Genomic DNA, 19452 nt, shown 5'->3' with positions numbered 1-19452 from the left:
ACTCGATCTCAAAGGGAGGGAGGTCTTTTCCAACCTGGCAGAACAATCTGTCTGAAAGTATACCAGGATCTTACATATGGAAGAACATCCTGCTTTAACTTTTACACGTTCCGCATTTTCCACCGCCGGCGCCCTCAGGACTGCGGGGACCCATGGCCCGCCCCGCCCCGCCCCTGAGGGATCCTCCGCGGGGTCTTCCGCGCCGCCAGGGGGCGCCAGCCGGGCTGTGCTGGGCTTTGCCGGGCTGGGCCGGGCTGTGTCGTGCGCGGCCATGGCGGTGCTCCTGGAGACCACGGTGGGCGACCTGGTCATCGACCTGTACACGGAGGAGCGTCCCCGCGGTACGAGCCGAGCCCGCCGGCACCGCCTTTCCCCGGCCCTGCCGGCACCGGGCTCGCCCCTGAGCCCCCCGGCACCGGCTCTCCCCTTGCGCGGGCGGGTGGCGGCCTCGCTCGGCGCAGAGGCCGGGAGTGCAGTCAGTGCTCACGGCCGCAAATGTAATATCTGTAATATCTCAATCGAAGGGCTGCCGTGAGCTTCTTTCTCAAGCGTTTGAAAGGAAACGAGAGGGAAAGGGTGGGGGGAAATATGTTTCTGTAAAAAAAGCCGTTTTTAGGGTTCTTTGAATCGCTGGAGATGGTTTGTAGGAAGGGAGGAAATGTTACACCTCTTTCGAGCATTTCTCTCAGTGTTTGTGGGCTGTACCCTGATAAGTCTCGATGCAGTCTGCTCCAAAAACACTTTTCAGCACGTTAAACTAGGGCTCTGTTACATTCATTTTTATTGTATCTGGAGTTTCCTTTGTAAATGTTGCTATGATTTCTTGCAGCTTGTCTGAATTTCCTGAAGCTCTGCAAAGTCAAATACTACAATTATTGTCTTATTTATAATGTACAGGTGAGTATTCTCAATTCCTTGGTTTTTTGGTTGGTTTAAATTCACAAACATGAAAGCAATATCTTATGTGATTCTCCTTTGTGACAGAGGGATTTTATTATACAAACTGGTGACCCCATGGGAACTGGTCGTGGAGGGGAATCCATATTTTGGTAAGTGTTTATGTATAGAAATTATACATAGATATGTGTGTGTGTATATATATCTCAACAGAGAATTTGTGTAAGGGAGTAGGAGTTCCCGGTTAGATTGTCTTCAGCTTTCTTGGGGCAGAATTACTGGTGGGAAATAAAAATGTTGATGCATAAGCTTCTTTGGTTTTCATAATTAGATCCCTTTAAATTTCTATGCTGCCTTTGGCCATTCACTGGTTTTTTTTTCCTGGACATTGTTCTGTCTCTGACCATAGAAGTGAAGTTACAGGTAACAACTTGTACATGCATTTCTGTTTGTTTAAAAGCTGGCAAATAATTGTGTTTGGTAAAAAAAGTATCATGACTAAATGCTCTGTAGAAGACAGAATCAATTAGCATGGTGAATACATTTATTATTATAACAAAATATACTAAATTATTGAGCATGAGTGGAGCATAGAGGCAATACTTGATTTCCTCTGTATATAAGAAAGTGATCCCCTTACTTATTTGAGTTTTAGTCATGTTGAATGTTTACAAATAAATCACTTTTCTTATTTGTTTGAGAAGTTTTCAGTGGTCAGGGAGACAAGAGTTGAAGAAATCATTCAAACAGCTAGGATGGAGTTAAAATGCATGTGTTCTGTATGATTCATTTGAAATAGTCATTAAAAGTAGGATTAAAGTTACAGAGCAGAACTAATTACTGGGGAGTTGCTGGGGAACACAATTTACAGCAATAAAAGTGTTCAGCTGGAACAGAGACAGTGTTTCTAGACTAGTGCTGGCTTTTGTAAGTCAGTCTGTCAGTGCCTCTTAAATACAAAGCGTGGAGCTCATGGATCCATGAATCACCTCTCCAGTGGTTCTGGAAGCAGCGTACCTGTGCTAAGCAGATTAAGTCTAGGTAGGTAAACTTGCCAGGCTTGCCTGTCTCTGCACACAAGTCAATTAAGTTTATTTTGATATGATACAAGTCTCCTAAGACTTACTGGAATGGCAAATTGGGAAGTACAGTGTGATGAGAGTGTCAGATCCTGTCTGGCAATAGCATGGAGAAGGTCAATTTGTCTTTTGTACGTGTTTGTTTCTGCTGCAGTGCATGGAACTGGAGTTTGTGTTCTTGCAGGCAAAGTTTAATTTGAATCCTCTCTTCATAGAGGCTAGCACCTGCCTAGAGAATGAGTTTAAACACAGCACTGTCCTTACATTTGGGCAAATATGGTTATTGATCATGCAGCCATCAGTTTGTGGAATGAGACAAAATAAGTGATAGCAGGGTTAGATAAAAAAAAAAATTAAAAAGAGTGCAACAATTTGCCATATCCTGTATATCCCAAATTATTGTATTCAGTCCTGTCTGTATGATTAACTGATTTTGCACATAGATGTCCCGCTTTTCTGTTTTTCTTGGGAGATAATTTTTTCATGTAAATAACTGCATTTTTACAGTGTGGAATAACTTATTTTTGCAGAACCTACTTAAAATGTACAGTTCCTTCATGCCTCAGAAAAATGCTGCACGCTGTACTTAAAAATATATAAGTATACCCTTCCCACCCCCCAAAAAAGCTTCTGTGAAATGTCCAGAGAAAAAAATTGTTGTTCCTTGTAATATGGAAGGAACATAACTGTAACCGTGGAAGTGTACAGGTCCATAAATATGTTCATGAGTGCAATATAAAATATAGGTTTATTTGAAGGCCTAATGTAATTGTGAAATGTAAAAAATTTTTGAGATGTCATTTAGAGTTTTACAATGTTTGGTTAGCTCACTTTGAAAAATTAATTTTTCTCGTAACATATCTGTTATGTATGTTTTTTTAGTCAGCTGTATGGTGATCAAGCCAGATTTTTTGAGGCAGAAAAGGTGCCGAGAATCAAGCACAAGAAGAAGGGAACTGTGTCCATGGTGAACAATGGCAGTGATCAGCATGGATCACAGGTCAGCACTGTGTTAATACTCTGATGTGATTTTGCTAATGTACAAAATGGTCAGGAAAAAAAATTTCTGTAGTTAAATGGAAGTGAAAATTAAGGAAACTGATTTTTGAAATAATATTGACATTTTCTGGTTATGACTGCGTTAGTTTGGAAAGTGAAACCATATCACAGTTTCTCCTGTATGGTTACTTGAAAGTGCATTAATAATGTAAGTTTACAGTTTTACCCCAGTGCTGGTATAAAAACAGTTTTTGAAAGTGGTCTTGTTCTGTTTGCTGTTCATGTGCACAAAGATTTTGTTGTAGGTAATTATTGTTACTTATTTTTTAAGGCTTTTTTTTGTTTTTAATGCTCATAGAACACTAATATTTCTGAATTATTATTATTTTAGGTGCGTTGTCACTTCTAGGAATTAAAATGCCTTGCTTTTAATATCCATATATTTTAATTTTTAAAAAGAGGGATTTTTAATAATCAAAGAACAATTTAAAAAAAAGTAGGGTTTTATTCGAGCTAGACCTTGTAAAATATACAGGTAATTATGGTGCTTCCCTGCATTGTATGTATAAAATGGCATGGTTGGGGTATTTAGGAAAAAGAGATGACAATAGTATTTGTATTTAAGATACAGCCTGCTAGTATATATGCAGGCATGTGGTAATGAATGCTGATCCCAGGTTATTGCAGCTTCTTCCAGAAAAATTCCAGAAAGAAACTACATGGAGTTGCCTTACAAGTATGGTGTAGTTTAGTGTAACCTTTACCAACTACTAACCAATCTTAACTGTGTTGTAGAGAGAATGAGGAGTGGGATGTTACCAGTCAGACTGTAAAGTGTGGGTGCAGCAGTTGTGTCCTGTTATTTGTGCATATCTGCCTCTTCCTCCCTCCTCCATTGCCAAGTGCCCTCTATAATTTGTTACTGAATTCTCAGCTGCTATCAGTGTTCATAGTTTCAGTTTTGCCTTAAGGTGAAAGATCTGATTTGTCATAAGATACTTTCCGGTACCAGTTCAAGTTGATCTAAGTCAGTGTGTGCTAGTTCTTCTCTCAGTGCTGCTGCATCCTGTTTTTCAGGAGAGGGCTTTGTGGGAAGAAAGGAAAAAAGTGTGGATAGAATAGGTAAAGATAGTAGGTAAAAGTAGTACTATGGGAGTTAGGTGAAGATAGTAGAGGGAGTTTCTGCCAAGTTTATGAAAAAGTACCTGCCAAATGCTGCTTGGTGATGAGGTGATTTGAGCTCAGCTCACAAGGGGTAGCCTTGCTCTTTCTGTCCTCCCTTTCACCAGCTGTGATGCCAGTGACAGCTTTTGCTGGTCTTGCTCAGCAGCCCTGCCCAGCAGAGATCTCTCCACTCCTCCAATCCCTTGTGCCCGATTCCCAGTTCACAGAAGGATCCTGTGCTGCACCCACAGGCTCCTGCACAGGGAGATTGCCTCAGGCAGTGGCTGTGAGTTATAGGTTGGCTCACCATATTCCCAGAGCAATCTTCTACAAAAAATGGGAAGATGTTTTTTTTTTTTTCCCCACTGAATTCAGTAAGAGTGTGTTAAGATTTTTTTAAAAAAAGTACAACCTGAAATTTTCTATTTACTGTTTCTACTTTTGTATCTTCTTTTGTAGTTCCTCATTACCACAGGGGAAAACCTGGATTACCTTGATGGTGTGCATACAGTATTTGGAGAAGTGACAGAAGGCATGGATGTGTTGAAGATAATTAATGAAACCTTTGTAGATAAGGATTTTATCCCATATCAAGATATCAGGTGTGACTGCTTTTAACTTTGCTTTTTGAGGAATACATTACTATTGAATGAATTTACTTCTTTTGGAAACTAGATTAATATCATGATGTCAGGTGACCTGTATGTGCTATCTCAAATCCTTTTTATTCCCCCAGTATTAGAGGCTAAATAAACAATAAATAAACAATAAATAAACAATATTTAGCCATGTTGCCCTTCCAAAAGCATCAGTGCTAGAATCTCCAAGCACACGGGATATTTGGCAGTTTGGGATGCAGCTGAGATTTAGTGGGGCTGGTCTGGTGTTAGTTGTGTAAACCAAGTTTTACTTGCATGTAACCAATGCTGATCTTGACTTTGTTTTCTCTAAGGATAAATCATACAGTAATTTTAGATGATCCCTTTGATGACCCACCTGGGCTGTGTGTTCCTGATCGCTCACCAGAACCTACGAAGGAGCAGCTCGATGTGAGTGTTCACAACAGGAAAAGTTGGAAGAAATAATTTTAAAAGTTTATCTCAATTAGTGTCCAGCACAGATTTGGCCAAAATAAGAAATCAGTCTTCAAGATTTTGTGTCTCAAATCTATGTCCTAAGAGAGCTGCACATTTTTTCATGCAGAAGGTGTTCTACTGTGCCAGCTTGAGTTCTGATATGTCAAATGCTTGTCAGTTATTTGGGGCTACTGCTGTGTTTAATCAAATACAGCTCCTTAACCTTCCAAGAGAAGGATAAAAGCATGACTTGGATGCTCTCCCCTGTGGCTCCAGTGGAGCTGTGTTTGAAAGCTGTATTTTAGGTTTCTATTTTCAGTGTAGATAAGCAGAACATTCAGAATATTCAATGCTAGTATTACTGGTTTTCTGTATACTCTGGTAGAAGACAAAATACAACTAACATTTATTAATATTGAAATGGTTACTGTTGTTTTCCTTTTAAATGTGAATAGGTTGTGTTTCAGTGGAAGTAATCTTGGTCATTCTTGAGTTATATATGCAGGCACACATACTGCTCTGGGCTATTTGTTCTAACAGAAGGAATTTTATAAAAATAATTGCAGTTATTAGTAATTTACTCATTTGCACTTAGAGAAATTGCTTGTGAGATTATTCCCTTGTATGGAAACAGTTGTTTCTAGTAAAGAATTAATTAGCTAGAGAAAATATTGTTTGTTTTTAACCTCAATAATACAATTATAAGATTGAAATTGGGGTTTCATAGTATGTGTACACAGTGGTTGATCTCTGATGTACCTTCAGCTATGTTAAGAATAAGGTATTTAGTAGCTCACTGCCAGCAGCATAGAGATGTGAAGACTTTTACTGAGTTTTTTTTGCTCATAGCCTGTCTGAGGATAGGCATATCCTCCCCTTTTAGCATGGAAATGTCTGTAAGAAAGGCAGCATTCTAGAAATGCTGGTGAGGATAAAAAAAATAAACCTCAAGGCCTGCCTAGGTATAGATGTATAAAAAGAAAATTATTATTTTGCTATGCTCTATTTAACGTCATGCTAGACACAACAAATATTTGCAGTGCTCCTTACCTTCATTTGTGGCAGGAGTTACCTGGATGAGTTGACACTTGTGGTGAGCTGTTGAGTGGCTGGGTATATAGAAAAGAACTTAGAATATCTCACTGAATATGGTTTAGACTAGTCACAGAATTTCCGAAATACTTCACAGTGCCTGAAATATGAGGATAACATCTTATCCTTTTTTCTTTTGTTCTAGTCTAAGTGGGAAGGACAGAATGAAAGCCCAGTTCTGCAGACATACAGTGCTTAAGCATGTTTTGTGTCTTGAGGGATGAGGGAAGAGGTTGTCCAAGTAATAGTTGGAAAGTGAGAAAGAGTTTTGTGAGAAAGAGTTTTTGCCATGGTTTGGTAATAAATATCCTTTTCCTTCATTTTTCAGAGTGGCAGAATAGGAGCAGATGAAGAAATTGATGACATGAAAGGACGGACTGCAGATGAAATAGAAGAAGTTCAGGCAGAAAAAGAAGCAAAAACTCGTGCAATTCTTTTGGAAATGGTGAACATCTTTCTGTATTTACCTTTTAGATCTTATTTCTCTGTGTGTGTGCATGCTGTTAAGTCTAGGAGGGTATGTACCATTTATCTTGAAATTACCTATCTGGTGATGATGTCGTGTTTCAGAATCTGCTATTAAATATCTCTTTTACAATGAAAGGATTGAGCATGAGCACTCATGTTGTGGTTTTCTGATAAAACCAGTGATAGTTCATTGTCAGAGTGGCCAGTGGAGGCTTTCTAAAAACTTGCTAGAAATTCATCCAATTAAAAAAATGTAACAGATATAGTATGCTGCTGGAATACCTGCAGTCCTGGACAAGGTTCAGCACAAGGTTCACACAACCTTCACAAGGTTATGTGTGGGAGAGAGCTGAGCTAACTTGTAACGAATTCCTCTCAGTGATAAACTCCATAGTAACAAAAATTGTAAACAGGCTTTGAAGCCCATTTTTTTTTAAGAAAAAAAGTAACTAAAATATACACCCTTGAAAGATTAGTGGATCCATCTCACTTCCTTACAACTACCAAATTCAAATTTATGGTGAACAGTTTGCAGCAGAGACTTATTCCAAGATCAAGCCAGATCTGGCCACAGTGTTGCAGAAGATTTGTAGGGACAAAAAGGGTGCACTTTCACCTTTTGGAACTGTCTGTTTTTTATCCTAAGACCAGAAAAAGCAAAGTAGAACGTATTTGTAAACTTTCATGAATTCCAGCAGTGGAATTGCAAATAAATAATAAATTTTAGGTGCTATAGAAAACACTTTTTTGTGTGACACTGAGTAGCAAAAATATTTAATAAAGTTTTGATTTTGTGATAGGAATGTGAGATCACACAAAAAATGTGTTCCCAGTGTGCTGTGCTACCTACTGAGAGCTTTAGGCCAAAGTGATGTCTTCTTTCTGTATCCCAGGTGGGAGACTTGCCAGATGCAGACATCAAGCCACCAGAAAATGTGCTTTTTGTTTGTAAACTGAATCCTGTGACCACAGGTGAAGACCTGGAGATAATATTTTCACGATTTGGTCCCATTAAAAGGTAGTTATAAAAGAGAAAACCTTCTTTGTTGAAATTGAACTTGATTCCTCCCAGTCTGTTTAAGTTTGGCTGTAAAGGAGTAGTCTGGTGTCTCAGGAGGTTTATGCTCTGTTTGGGTAGAGACCACAACAACGGGGATACAAAGGCAGATCTAGCTAGATAAATATCCTGCCCCAGGAGTGGTTTTAAGGAAAGCCTAAGGAAGTGTAGGAACCAAGAAAGCGTGTAACACTTCTCTTTGCCCCCATCCTCTCATTCCTTCAGCAGTTTTTATGTCAGATGCTCAATGAGCTGGATAGAGTCTCTGGGATTTTCTTTCCTGTGGGAGTATGTGTGGTTTGGGATAAAGCACCAAACATCTGTGGTGTCTGATACACTTCTTGCAGGTGTTCCTCATTCCTGCTGCCCTTCTCAGTTTTGACCTTGGCTTCTGGTAGTTTCAGCTGATTCCTCCTAGTACTGCTACCAAAAGACCAGATGGGCAGTGAAATCTGCTTTCCTACACTCCTCTATCCTACACCTCAAAGTTATTTTTTCTCCTTGCCTAGAGCACTAAGCTACATATTCATGCTTCTTCGTAGTACAGACTTAATTACCTTGTTTTGCTTTTCTTGTCCTTTTCCTGTTCTTTTGTTTTCATCTCAAGATGACAGAACCCGAACTGCACACAGTTTTGAGGAAATTACAGATTTATAGTGGAACAGTTTTGTTCTCTGTTTTACTCTTAACTCCTTTTCTAGTGAATGCTAAAGTTGTTTTTGTCGTTGGGGTTTTTTTGGGTTTTTTTACAATATACAGTTATGGTTCAACCCATGCTTATCTTGCTGCATGTTTATCGATGCAGAGATGTTTCTTATACCCTTTCTGCTTACTTTCCCCAAAAGCTTTTGGTGCAGGAGTTTATTAGAATTTGCAGAGGGATTTCAAAAGACTTCATGGAATGGATCATCATCATCATCACCACACATGAGCATGTTGACTCTGTTAGGGCATTTCACTTAAGTTTATTCAGGCGGTCTGGCGTAGGCCCTGAGTATTCAGATGGATGCTAACTGTGTTCTGCTTAGAGTTTCTGGCAGTTTGTGCAGTACTGGCACACAGGTCTGCAGCCTTCCAGATCCCAAACTACACTGTCTGTGTGTGGGGGGGAAATTTGCGTTGTATGCTGCTCATACTACTCCAGTGTGATTTCTCTATGCTGTAAGGATTTCTGATTTTTTTGATCTCTGTTAGAGTCTGCTCTGTCACTCTTCTGCAGTCCTTCCACTTTCAGATAGGTTCTCTGAATAATCCATGAAGGAGGGTTCTTGCACAAAATCATTCTGCCCTCTGCTGCTAGGAATTCCTGTAGCTTGTCTCAATAGTCTTATGGTCTACTTTTTTTTCTTTTCCCTCCCAGATTTTTTTTCTTTCAGCCTTGATCATCTTTTGATTCCGGATCCTGATTTGTCACTTCCTTTCTACATGTCTCACATTATTCTCACCTTAATGCCACATATCCTGCCCTTGTTGCCTGCGTGCCCTCCTCCAGCATCCTGTAGTCAGAATTCTTACATCCAGTACAAGAGTTGTGCAATACTGATACAATACTATATTCTTCCCATTTTGCGCTACTTATTCAATACTTTCAGGCTTCTTATTTTTGCCCAGTGACCTGCATGATAAAAAGTTGGGCTGCTGAAGAGGTGCTTGCTAAGAAGAGAAGGTTTGTCACAGGATGTTTGTTTAAACTTTTGCTTAAAATGACAGAGAAAACAGAATGTGGGATTTCTGGTCTTGCATTAGTGAAATGCAAAAAATTAGAAACAAACAGTAATGTTGGAAAATATATTTTGTTTCATTGATTAGAAATTCATCTATAGTTTTGTCCTTCATGGTAACTGCATGTGAGTTCAGTGTAGTTGCTCAAAGCAATGTTTTTTGCTTTGAAAAAGCAAAAATGCAATCATGCATTTTTTTCTTGCAATAGGGGATCTCAGAATCAAGTGTTTTAATACCTTCAAGGTGTTTAGGTTTTGTGGGTTGGGATTTTTTGGGTTATTTTTTTAACTTATTTGTCCTTTTAAGCAGTGCTTTCCTACCCTACATTTTTTGCTCCAACAGTGTTAACATTTTAATTTCCTATCATTTTTTCAGTTGTGAAGTGATCCGAGACTGGAAGACTGGTGAATCTCTTTGTTATGCTTTCATTGAGTTTGAAAAGGTATGGGTTTTAGGTATGAACTGTATGTAGATCCTGCTTGTAAAAGCCCCTTTTTGGTATACTTCTATCTAGAAAAAACACTGACATCTTCAAGTGTGGAATAGTTAGTGTTTTCTCTTACTGAGAGAAACTATAACTTAGTTATAGAAGTTGTGGGTCCTAAATGAGTCAATATGCAAGTCTGTCTCTGTTTGAGCTGCCAGTACAAAAATGTACTTAGACTGTCTTCAAACCAGTGGGAGGGGATCAAGTCCTTTGTTCCCCCAGAGTGCATTAAGTCTTGAAGAGTTGAAGAAAGGAGTGCTAGGAGCATGCAGCATAAAGAAAGGAGGGTGTATGGAATAAGATGGATCTATGTTTTCAGTGGTTTTCTCTTCTGGGCTTGTAAATGATGCCCACTGTATCAACACACTGTTCTTACTGTGAGATGGATGGCAATAGCTCTCTTGGTGCTGGCTAGCTTTATGTGTCCTGGTATCTCTCATCTGTGAGGACAACACTGGAAAATGGTCTCACTTTCCTTTAGACTATTTATGTAGTTCAACTGGAACTTCTATCAGTTGTTCTGTTTTCCTTTTTTTTTTTCCCCGAGTGTGTTACATGTGCCAGATATGTAGCTGGATGGGCAATTTTTTAAATACTGAAATGAGCTGAAGAATTGGGAATTGACATGCTGATAGTCAGAGAAAGCATAACTATTTCTTTTGAAATGGTACAATTCAAGAACTATGGTGCTTTAGGCAATTTCAGAAAGAAATGTGTGCCACTAAGCAGTTGAATTTCTGTGTGAGCTTTTCTGTGAATATTCCTGTGAAATAATCATGACCCAAGATTTTCCTGGTTAATATCAGGAGGAAGACTGTGAGAAAGCCTACTTCAAAATGGACAATGTGCTGATAGATGACAGACGGATACATGTGGATTTTAGCCAGTCTGTTGCAAAGATTAAATGGAAGGGAAAAGGTAGGTATATTTGCAATTCTTTGATCCTCATAACTTAACAAGCCATGACTTCTAAACTAAGCATTATATAAAGAGTTAGGAGTTTAAATCATCTTATCTTCAGGCATATAAAGTTTCTGGTACTGTAATAAATAGAGCCAACACAGTTGTTAGTTCTTCCCTTCATTTGTTTCATTAGAAAAAGTAGAAGGACTTCCTACTGTTACATGAGCATTGCATTGCCCGTGATTACCTTTTTGGCCAATGTCATTTTGCCACTGAACATTTTTTTTGTCTCAAATTTTGGACATGATTTTTTTGATATATATTACTTACTAGCAAAATAATATGCCAATACATTGTTATTTTCTAGTTTCTTTATTCACTGTATGACAGTCAGGTGCATACAAGAAAAAGTCAGTATTGAGACCAGGGATTTCTGTTCTTCACCCCCTGTAGGTCAAATGTACTGCATGACAGATTGTATGCTACAAAAACCCAGTTTCAGGTGTTTGAGGATATTTTGGGAGGAAAAGGGTGGTGGAAGAGGTGGATGCAGTGGTTATTTGAATACTGGGGGCATGAGCAGAACACTGGACTTGGAGAGATGTCTGTGCATTGCATTGGTGACATTCTTGTGTGTGGTCTTGTGAGAATGCAGTCAGCCCTCAGTTGTTGGTGCGCGGTGTCTCCAGGTAGGGTTGTGGCCGTGAGCACAGAGACAGTGGAACCTGTCCTGCACAGAGCTGCGATGACTCCATTCTGTCTATACCAGGTGCTGTAGTGCATCCTGTATTGACTGCCTGCGTGGGAAACTTTACCTGGGGTCTAAATAGTCCAAAATATTGGAAAGCTAACTGTATTGTCATCTCGCGCTTACATGTTATCCCAAAAATGACCTTCCACGCTCGGCGGCGGTTTCTGGCCTGGCCAGCGAGTGTTGCAGTTCTGAGCGTGGCCGGGAGAGGGCAGCACGCTGCCGCGGTTCGTTGATCCGTGCATTGGCGCTTCCGTGAATGGAAGCTGAAATCCCTCGTGTTCCTCTTTAAATCTGGACGTGAACATTTTTAGTCATAGTCTTCCGTTGAATTCTTGAGCTGTAGCTGTCTCAGAGGTTTCCCTCCGTGCAGACCAGAGCAAAAAATCATTTAATAATGACAACAGTCTGTGGGCTTTCAGGGTAACACAATTTTAAGTAGTGTGATGTAGGACCTGTGATAGAAGTGAGACTAAGCCAGTTGCTGAATCCTGCTTTGTGATCCTCTTTATGTGTTGTCTCCACTGGACATGAATGAGCAGAAAGCTCGGTGTTGTTTAATGGGATCTGCAAGCAAGAGAAGGACAGAACATCCCAACTTGTCCTACTCTTTTCTACTCTGTTATGCAGATGTCAGTGTTTCTGGAACTGTATCCTGCTCTGGAGCTCTCTGTGGTTATAAAGAGCCCCTAAATCATCATCAGAATTTAATGATAGTTGTGGGTGTTGGTTGTGTCTGTGGTTAGAGTGAAATGAACATATTTTTTTGCGGACAGGTGGGCGGTATACCAAAGAAGATTTCAAGGACTATGAGAAGGACCGTGACAAACCTTCGAAATTTGCTCTGAAAGAAAAGGTTAAACCAAAGCAAGAGTATCCTTTTCTTTTCAAAGGTACTTTTTGAATTAAGTAGAATTTATGAAAACAGCCTGGAAAAAGCCTTCTTATTTTTAAAGCCTGCCAAATGGGTGTTTGCCTTCTAGCTCATATTACCATTTGCTGTTTGAGATGGCATTTAATATTTTGTGGTTTTCACTTTGATGAATTTAATCAAATCAAAATGTGCTGTTTCGCTTCCATGTTGTGTGCAGGTAAATAATATTCCTAGTCCACGGCCCTGGAATGACATATGGCATAACAGAGTTCCTAAGCAGTTTCAGAGAGGACCTTCTGCCTCCGAAATGAGGCCATTCTAGTATTAATATTAAATCATTCTCTAAGATTATTCTTTGCTTGTGATAAGCAAGAGAGAAAACACCATAGGTTGTTCAGATATCCCCAGGTAGATAAGAAAGGAGAATGCAGCCTGGCTGTATTTAACAATACAGGACAGACTTCACTGATTTTAGCACAGCTGGGTTTTTTTTCAGTGTGTACAACTGTGTTCCGACTGAAATATGTGTTGAGTCTTGGTAAATGCTTGTTAGATAAACAGGGATTGGTTTGCTTCCTGGGCTGTTGTGTTCTGCTCCTTACTGATATTGGGAAACAGATCTGTCCTTAACCAGCACCATCAGTGCCAAGTATGACCTTGTGCTGGATGAGGATGTAGAAGAGTCTCACACAAGTCAGTCACACTTGGCTAAAAAACAGAAAAAGAAAAAGCACCACCACTCTGAAGATGAAGATGATGACAAGAGGACCAAAAAATCTAAGGTACTTGACTCTTCATGCATTAACTTTATACCTGTTCATTGTTTTCCTCATAAAAGAAGCCAGGAAGAAAGTGTGATATTGGATAAGGACACAGCGTGCAAAGTCCTGTGTAACATACAGCAGCTGTAAACCTGCAGAAGGCTGATGTTAATATTTGATTATGAAAGAGGGTTTCCTCATGAACTTTTGTAGCTTGGCAGGTCTAGATGGTTTTTTGCCAAAGCATCCTGAAGAGGCAATGTAGCCTCCCATAAAGTAGGGGATCTTCAGCACTTTGAACCTGTTGTTCCTAGTCATAAAGTAGTAGTTAATCGTATTTCACAACTGTAGACTATGTCTCATTTTCTTGCCAGACCATAATATGTTGGGTTTTTTCTGTGTGGAGTTGGGAGCACAATCTCTTTACATTATCTTTTTGTATTTGTCTCTAAGTGTTTTGGAAGTGTTTGTGTAAAAATCTGCATGTGGGTTTGCTTGCATCTGGAATGTGCAGGCCTGTGGAGCTGTGGAGGACAGCACAGGAGACAGCAGTTCTGTCATTCATTAGTTCCACTGCAGCCTGTCAGGACAGCATTCCCACTTTTCTGAGAGCTTGGGATATTGAAGATAAGGTGTTTTGTGGAAACGAAGTCTGCAGTGAGAATGTGGAGTGTTAATCACCACTAAGTGAGCATTAGGAAGAATTGAGCTAAACTGGAAAAGAAAAAAACCAAACCCCAGTATTTTAACAATGCAGCCTTTATGAGTGAGAACAAAGCTGTCTCTAGCAACTTTGCAGAAAGTGAAAAAGTTTCAGCTGCAGCAAATAAGGCTGTTGTCCCATCCTGCATTTTGGGCACTGCTGAAAGTTTTGGGTACACAAAGCATACATGATTCTGTTCTTACACATCACTTCTTGCTGAAGTGCTTGAAAATTATTTTTCTCATGAACATCAGCAATTACAATCTTGCAGTGCCAGCAGTGAGCCCTATTGCTCATTCATGGACCCTTTTTTTGTGTCACTGCACTAATTCAGTCAGGTTCCTTTGAGTGGAGGGGAGAGGCTTGTTCAGGTAAGTAAAGTCCTGGCTGCAGTGTGTGCATACAGGAGGTGTGGACTAATGTTGGTTTAGAATTTCTCCTGTCTGTTTGGCTGATGGAAACTGTTGCTTTAGACTTCTTGAAACAGGTATTTTTGGTGGCAGTCTTTGTTCCTGATGGTTCAGGAGTTACACCCATGGAGCTGGCCAGTCATGCATTATCAGCAGAGAACATTTTAAAATCATTTAGAAGCCTTTACCCCTGCAGGTGGCACAAGTGCTGGCAGCAGTAGGTTTTTAACATTTGTTCTAAACCGTTGTAAATGGATTGTGAGACTTCATAGCACAGAAACATGAAGGAGAACAGAGGGGTTTTTGGTGCTATTTTCAAGTTCTGGAATAGAACGTATTCTAATGCTTGTCTGTGTGATCTCCTCTGTGTTTACGTGTATCTTTTTGTGATTTAGTCACCTGCTCCTGATGTGGTTTGTTCTTGTAATCTGCTGCTGCTGGGTTCTGGTATCTTCTTTCCCACAGCTTTCTTCTCTCTTAGTCACCTTTACCCATTTTGCTGTAAGTAGTTCAGTTTTCTTATACCCGAAGTCACAGATGGAGGCTCACGTCTATTCTCTGATGGCAAGCATCATAGTTCCCTCTTGGAGCTGTGAAAATTAATTTCTGGGAAGAATTTTTCTCTCTGGATTTGAATATCCTTGTTAGTGTGTACTGTACAGTAGGCACATACTGAGCAGTATTTACTCAGTCTCACACAGACTCAGTATTTTGGGCATGGCCTCTCTAGTGAAATCTGCTGCTAGCTTAGGTGACAAATCCTGCTTAGCATATACAAATTTTAATTTTGTTTTGTTTTTTACCATTCATACTTTGGGCATAATATGTGAAACTAAGGGGAGGCAGACATGTTCCTGAGGTGGAATATATTCAGGGGGAATATGAGTCCAACACAAAGCATAACAGCATGGAAACTTTTTAATGAATGGTAGTATTTTTAATATAGGCAAACAAAGCATTCTTCCTTTACCCTATTTTGCAAATCACTGAATGTATTTGAGGTAAGAACTTTAAAATAAAATAGCAGCAGACCTTCCACAACTCATCAGCCAAAGACCACAGTAGCCATGCTTCATACAGAAACTTCCACCATGAGTCCACAGTGTGGCAGAGATTTTAATTAAGAGAGATATGGGGCTTATAATGGGAAGTTCTGGCAACTGGAGCTGCAGTTTGTGTTATCAGCTCTAGCTATGACTTGAAGGGGTTTTATTTTCTCAATAGTTTCCATGATGTTGAGTTGTTTTTCTGTTCTCTTGCTGGTGTTACTTTTTTTCTTTAGTATATTTTGACTCATCCTTTTCTTCGTCCGACACCCATTTCCTGAATCTTCAGCCTGTGTGTTGATGTTTCAAGAATATATTTTTGAGTCTTGTGCTGTTTGACTTCATCACAGTGGGTAGAAGAGGTAGGGTGCTGTGGCTTGCTTTTAGTAAGTAACAGGATGTGGGTCTGGGGCAGGAGGGTGGGCTGCCATGTGGGTTTGTGGATAGGATTTGGTAGAGTATTTCTGAACACAGGACATGCTTCTGCCTGAGATCTGTACTATGACTTTGTTTGCCTTCCAGTTTTCTGGTTTTTCCTGGATTTTATTTTTTAAGAGAGCTGGATCTGTGAGGTAGTACGGCCTATCCAATAGATTTTTGCAAGACATAGGGACTTCCCAATTTCAGATTGCTGTAGTGTATGGTTTTGGCAGAGGTACTGATTTTTCTGGTTTTGATTTCCTGCTTTTATTGCTTATTGGACACTGTTCCCTTCATATTCAGGGTCAGGTTTTATCAAAATCTCCCTCCAAAAAAGGCTCTCTCTATTTGTTTGCTCCTTTTAACCTTTAACTACTGTGTTTAATGTATGTAAGAGGTGGCATGTGCATTTTACTTCCATGGCCAGGATATTTCTTGCTATTTCACCTGGGACTGCTGTTTAGTCAGATATTACTTTTGGCAAAATCAGCCATGAACTTCCAGAGAAGCATCTTTCCCTCTTTCCTTATTTCCTTCCTTGTGTGTGCTCCAGCACAGTGCTGGATTAAGAATTGGGGTGATCATCACTTACTCAGTGACTGATGAGAGGCTGTGGTCCTGCACTGAGAAATACAAATTTCAGCAGTAGGAGAGAGCCTGCTGTTAAGTACGAATCTTTTTCTTCCTCTTCCAAGAGAGTGTGTTTTTGACTTTTCGGCATAAAAATTTGGTTTCAAAATACCGTTATTTTTAGTAATTTAGTTTTAGTAATTTTAGTTTTAGTAGTTTTAGTAATTTTATTTTTAGTAATTTAGTGTTTTAAAAATTGACCTTTTTCCACACCAAAGACTTTAAAATGAAAAATCTTATAAAAGGTGAAATGTAACGTATGCTGGCAAGAAATAAAGATGCCATTCATTCTATTAATTCAAATTTCACTTTTTTCCTTTACATTGTGATCATATTAGGTACTGTGGTGTCCTTGTTGTGTCACTTTCAGACTTGCCCTGGAGACCTGTACCTTAAATGCTTTTGTGAAGGTCACTGTTGGCATTTAACTCAATGCTTGTATGACTCTGATCCTTTCAGCAAGTTGTCCTTTTCTGTGGCATCCAACAAGGGCCGTTTGTCTGTAGTTTGAAATGTTCACTAACCTGTTCTTGCCCCCACTTGGCCAGTAGCCTTGTCTCCAGTGTTTACTTGGTGGATTGTCCAACTGAGTCTGCCCTGCCTTTCTCCTGTCTCTCCCATGTGCTGGGAGGAAACTCCAGCAACAAACCAGCTAGAAGGCAGCCATACACCAAGCCCACCATTTGGTTTTCTGACCAATATTTTTTGTCTTGTTCCTGTCTACCCCTCCACTAGCATGTCCATTGTCTGATGTTTACCCAGGCCTTGTCACAGAGGGGCTTGAAGCCTCTTGGCTTTTTCAAACATATGAGAATGAGGCCTTTGGGCACAAGAGTACGGCTGTGCATCATTTGAGAGTGGATAGACAAAGCTCTTACAAGTAGCTGGAAGCATCACTGAGACACTTTGGTGGATCCAGATTTTAAAATGTGTACTGAAATAAAGCACAGTAAAGATGTGGAATAGGCATTTAGCCACAAGTGAGATTACTGTACCCAGCAGCAGCAGAAGTTTTTGTTACAGATCAAACCTGCGATTATTCGTGTGTCTGTTTATCCAGAGGGTTTGTGTTGCTTATTGTAACCCTAATACTTTCAGCATTATCAGTGTCATTCTAAAGGTGGTGTTTGCTCTGGGAACCACCCCAGTCACTGGCTTTCTGCATAAAATCTCTGGTTAAAGTAGAGTTTTTTCACCATTCTTTTAAATAAATGAAGTTTTCTTGTTGGTACATGGAATGTAGGTTTTAACCATACAGTTGTGAAGGCTGCTGTCATGGTACATCCTTAGAAAAATAATATCTGAAATGAGGAAAGAAATGCTGTGCAATTTAATGCAGACGTTCTTCTTAACTCATATTGATCTGTGCTTATCAGTATTATTATTATTAAAACCCCATAAAATTGTATCTCTCTGCTAGCACATACAGTGATATGAAACTGTCAGCTTGTTCATTTTGCTGAAGCCTAGAATTTAGGCCATTAAGAATTATTACAGGTAGATCTTAAAATATATTATGCATCTGCAGAGCACTGGAATGCCTGTGGGGCTTGAACCAAAACTTAATGGAAATATTTGCATTGCTTAGGTAAAAAATTCAGAAATCCAAATCTAGGTTACAAATCTGTTTGATGCTTGTGAAGAGTTTAATAATATCCATCTGAATGGAATCCCTGATATAACCAGTTTTGCCAAAGCTCCTTAGGCAGTACAAGAAGCATGCCTGACAGCCATGCTTTTTTCTATAAACACTGACAGAACTTAATTGTAAACTTACCTTCTTCAGATGGTTTCAGGGGGGTATTTTTGTGTTACCTTCTTCAAATCATTGTGGATGTGAATCTCTTTAAGGTACTACCAGCTGTAACTAAGGAACCTGCCATGCTCAACTTTTCTCTAGTTCACTCTGTGCCTCTGTGTGTTTCCCCTCTTGTTTGTAACTGCATTTGTGTCCAATTCCCTTGGCAGGACTCTGAGAGGAAGCACGAAGAGCGCTGCAGGGAGAGGACCAAGGGTGAGAAGAGGGACAGGCACCGGAGCCGCAGCCGCTCTCAGGACAGAGATTACAGCAGGCAAAAAGACAAATACAGAGAAGACAGCCGAGTGAGAGACTGGGATAAAAAAACAGACAGAAGCAGAAGTCCTAAGAAATCAAAAGACAAAGAGAGGTCCAAGTACAGATGAAGGACAAGGAAAATATGGAAGGGAACTAAAATAATAAATTCAACTTTTTTCTTTTGTGTTAGTGTTTTTTCTGTAATACTTATTGTAGTGTCTGACTTGCAATATGCAGGAAGATTTTACAGCTTGATACCTTTCATTGGAACATGATCTGCTAATTCTAAAATTCAAGATGAATCACTGCAAATTGTTCTGCCCCGGAGTGCCTGTGCCTGGATAGAGTATTTCAATGGACTGTGAAGAAAGATAACTTCTTACTGATTCTCTGGGAAGGCTGATATTTAAGGAACATAATCAGCTGAAACTATCCCATGGCAGAAAATTCTGACTAGGCAGGCCAGATGGGATGGCTGTAATCTCCAGACCTAAGCTGAGCAGGGATACTGAGGGTATTTAATACAGGAATGTGCTTTCCAGCAGCATCTGCCCTGTCTTTGCTTTGGTAAAAACAAAGCTGGAGTCTAACATCTTTGGTGCTTGTGGTAATTAGAAAACAGAACAAAAAAAAACCCCACCTTCCTGTAATGTTGAAAATAACATAGAAAATGCTGTAGCAGAAGCATCGGCTCCTTCACTTTGACGTAGCTGAGGCCTGTTTGAAGGGGAATGCCTTGTGCTTTGAGGCTCTTTGTTCCTTAGTTAAAGGCTTAGAAACCAGCTCCTCAGAGTTTTCTATTGGATGCCTTTACTTGAAACAGCTTAAAAATGTATGTAGACTCAATTGTTTTATTC

At 39.7% G+C, this 19452-nt stretch overlaps 1 protein-coding gene across 1 annotated transcript; it reads left to right on the top strand.

Moving 5' to 3' along the window:
- The first annotated feature begins 232 nt into the window (after positions 1-232).
- Positions 233-18781, top strand: PPIL4 (peptidylprolyl isomerase like 4). The gene is made up of 13 exons (XM_063151556.1): positions 233-341; positions 830-897; positions 985-1049; positions 2859-2976; positions 4599-4741; positions 5092-5188; positions 6636-6752; positions 7669-7793; positions 9930-9996; positions 10848-10959; positions 12472-12568; positions 13213-13351; positions 18508-18781. The coding sequence occupies exons 1-13, from the start codon at positions 272-274 to the stop codon at positions 18721-18723; spliced, it is 1434 nt and encodes a 477-aa protein (XP_063007626.1). The 5' UTR covers positions 233-271; the 3' UTR covers positions 18724-18781.
- Positions 18782-19452: the final 671 nt, after the last annotated feature.

The sequence above is a fragment of the Melospiza melodia genome, chromosome 3, assembly GCF_035770615.1.
Source record: "Melospiza melodia melodia isolate bMelMel2 chromosome 3, bMelMel2.pri, whole genome shotgun sequence".
NCBI classification, from domain to species: Eukaryota; Metazoa; Chordata; class Aves; order Passeriformes; family Passerellidae; genus Melospiza; species Melospiza melodia.
The sequence above is the reverse complement of the archived record's forward strand: the minus strand, read 5'-3'. Positions and strand labels throughout refer to the sequence as shown.

What these genes read in the sequence shown, in the direction of transcription:
- PPIL4 (XM_063151556.1), top strand. Translation starts at nt 272, where the DNA reads ATGGCGGTGCTCCTGGAGACCACGGTGGGCGACCTGGTCATCGACCTG. An exon ending in CACGGAGGAGCGTCCCCGCG is followed by an intron (nt 342 to 829) that starts GTACGAGCCGAG and finishes GATTTCTTGCAG; the next exon opens with CTTGTCTGAATTTCCTGAAG. An exon ending in GTCTTATTTATAATGTACAG is followed by an intron (nt 898 to 984) that starts GTGAGTATTCTC and finishes CCTTTGTGACAG; the next exon opens with AGGGATTTTATTATACAAAC.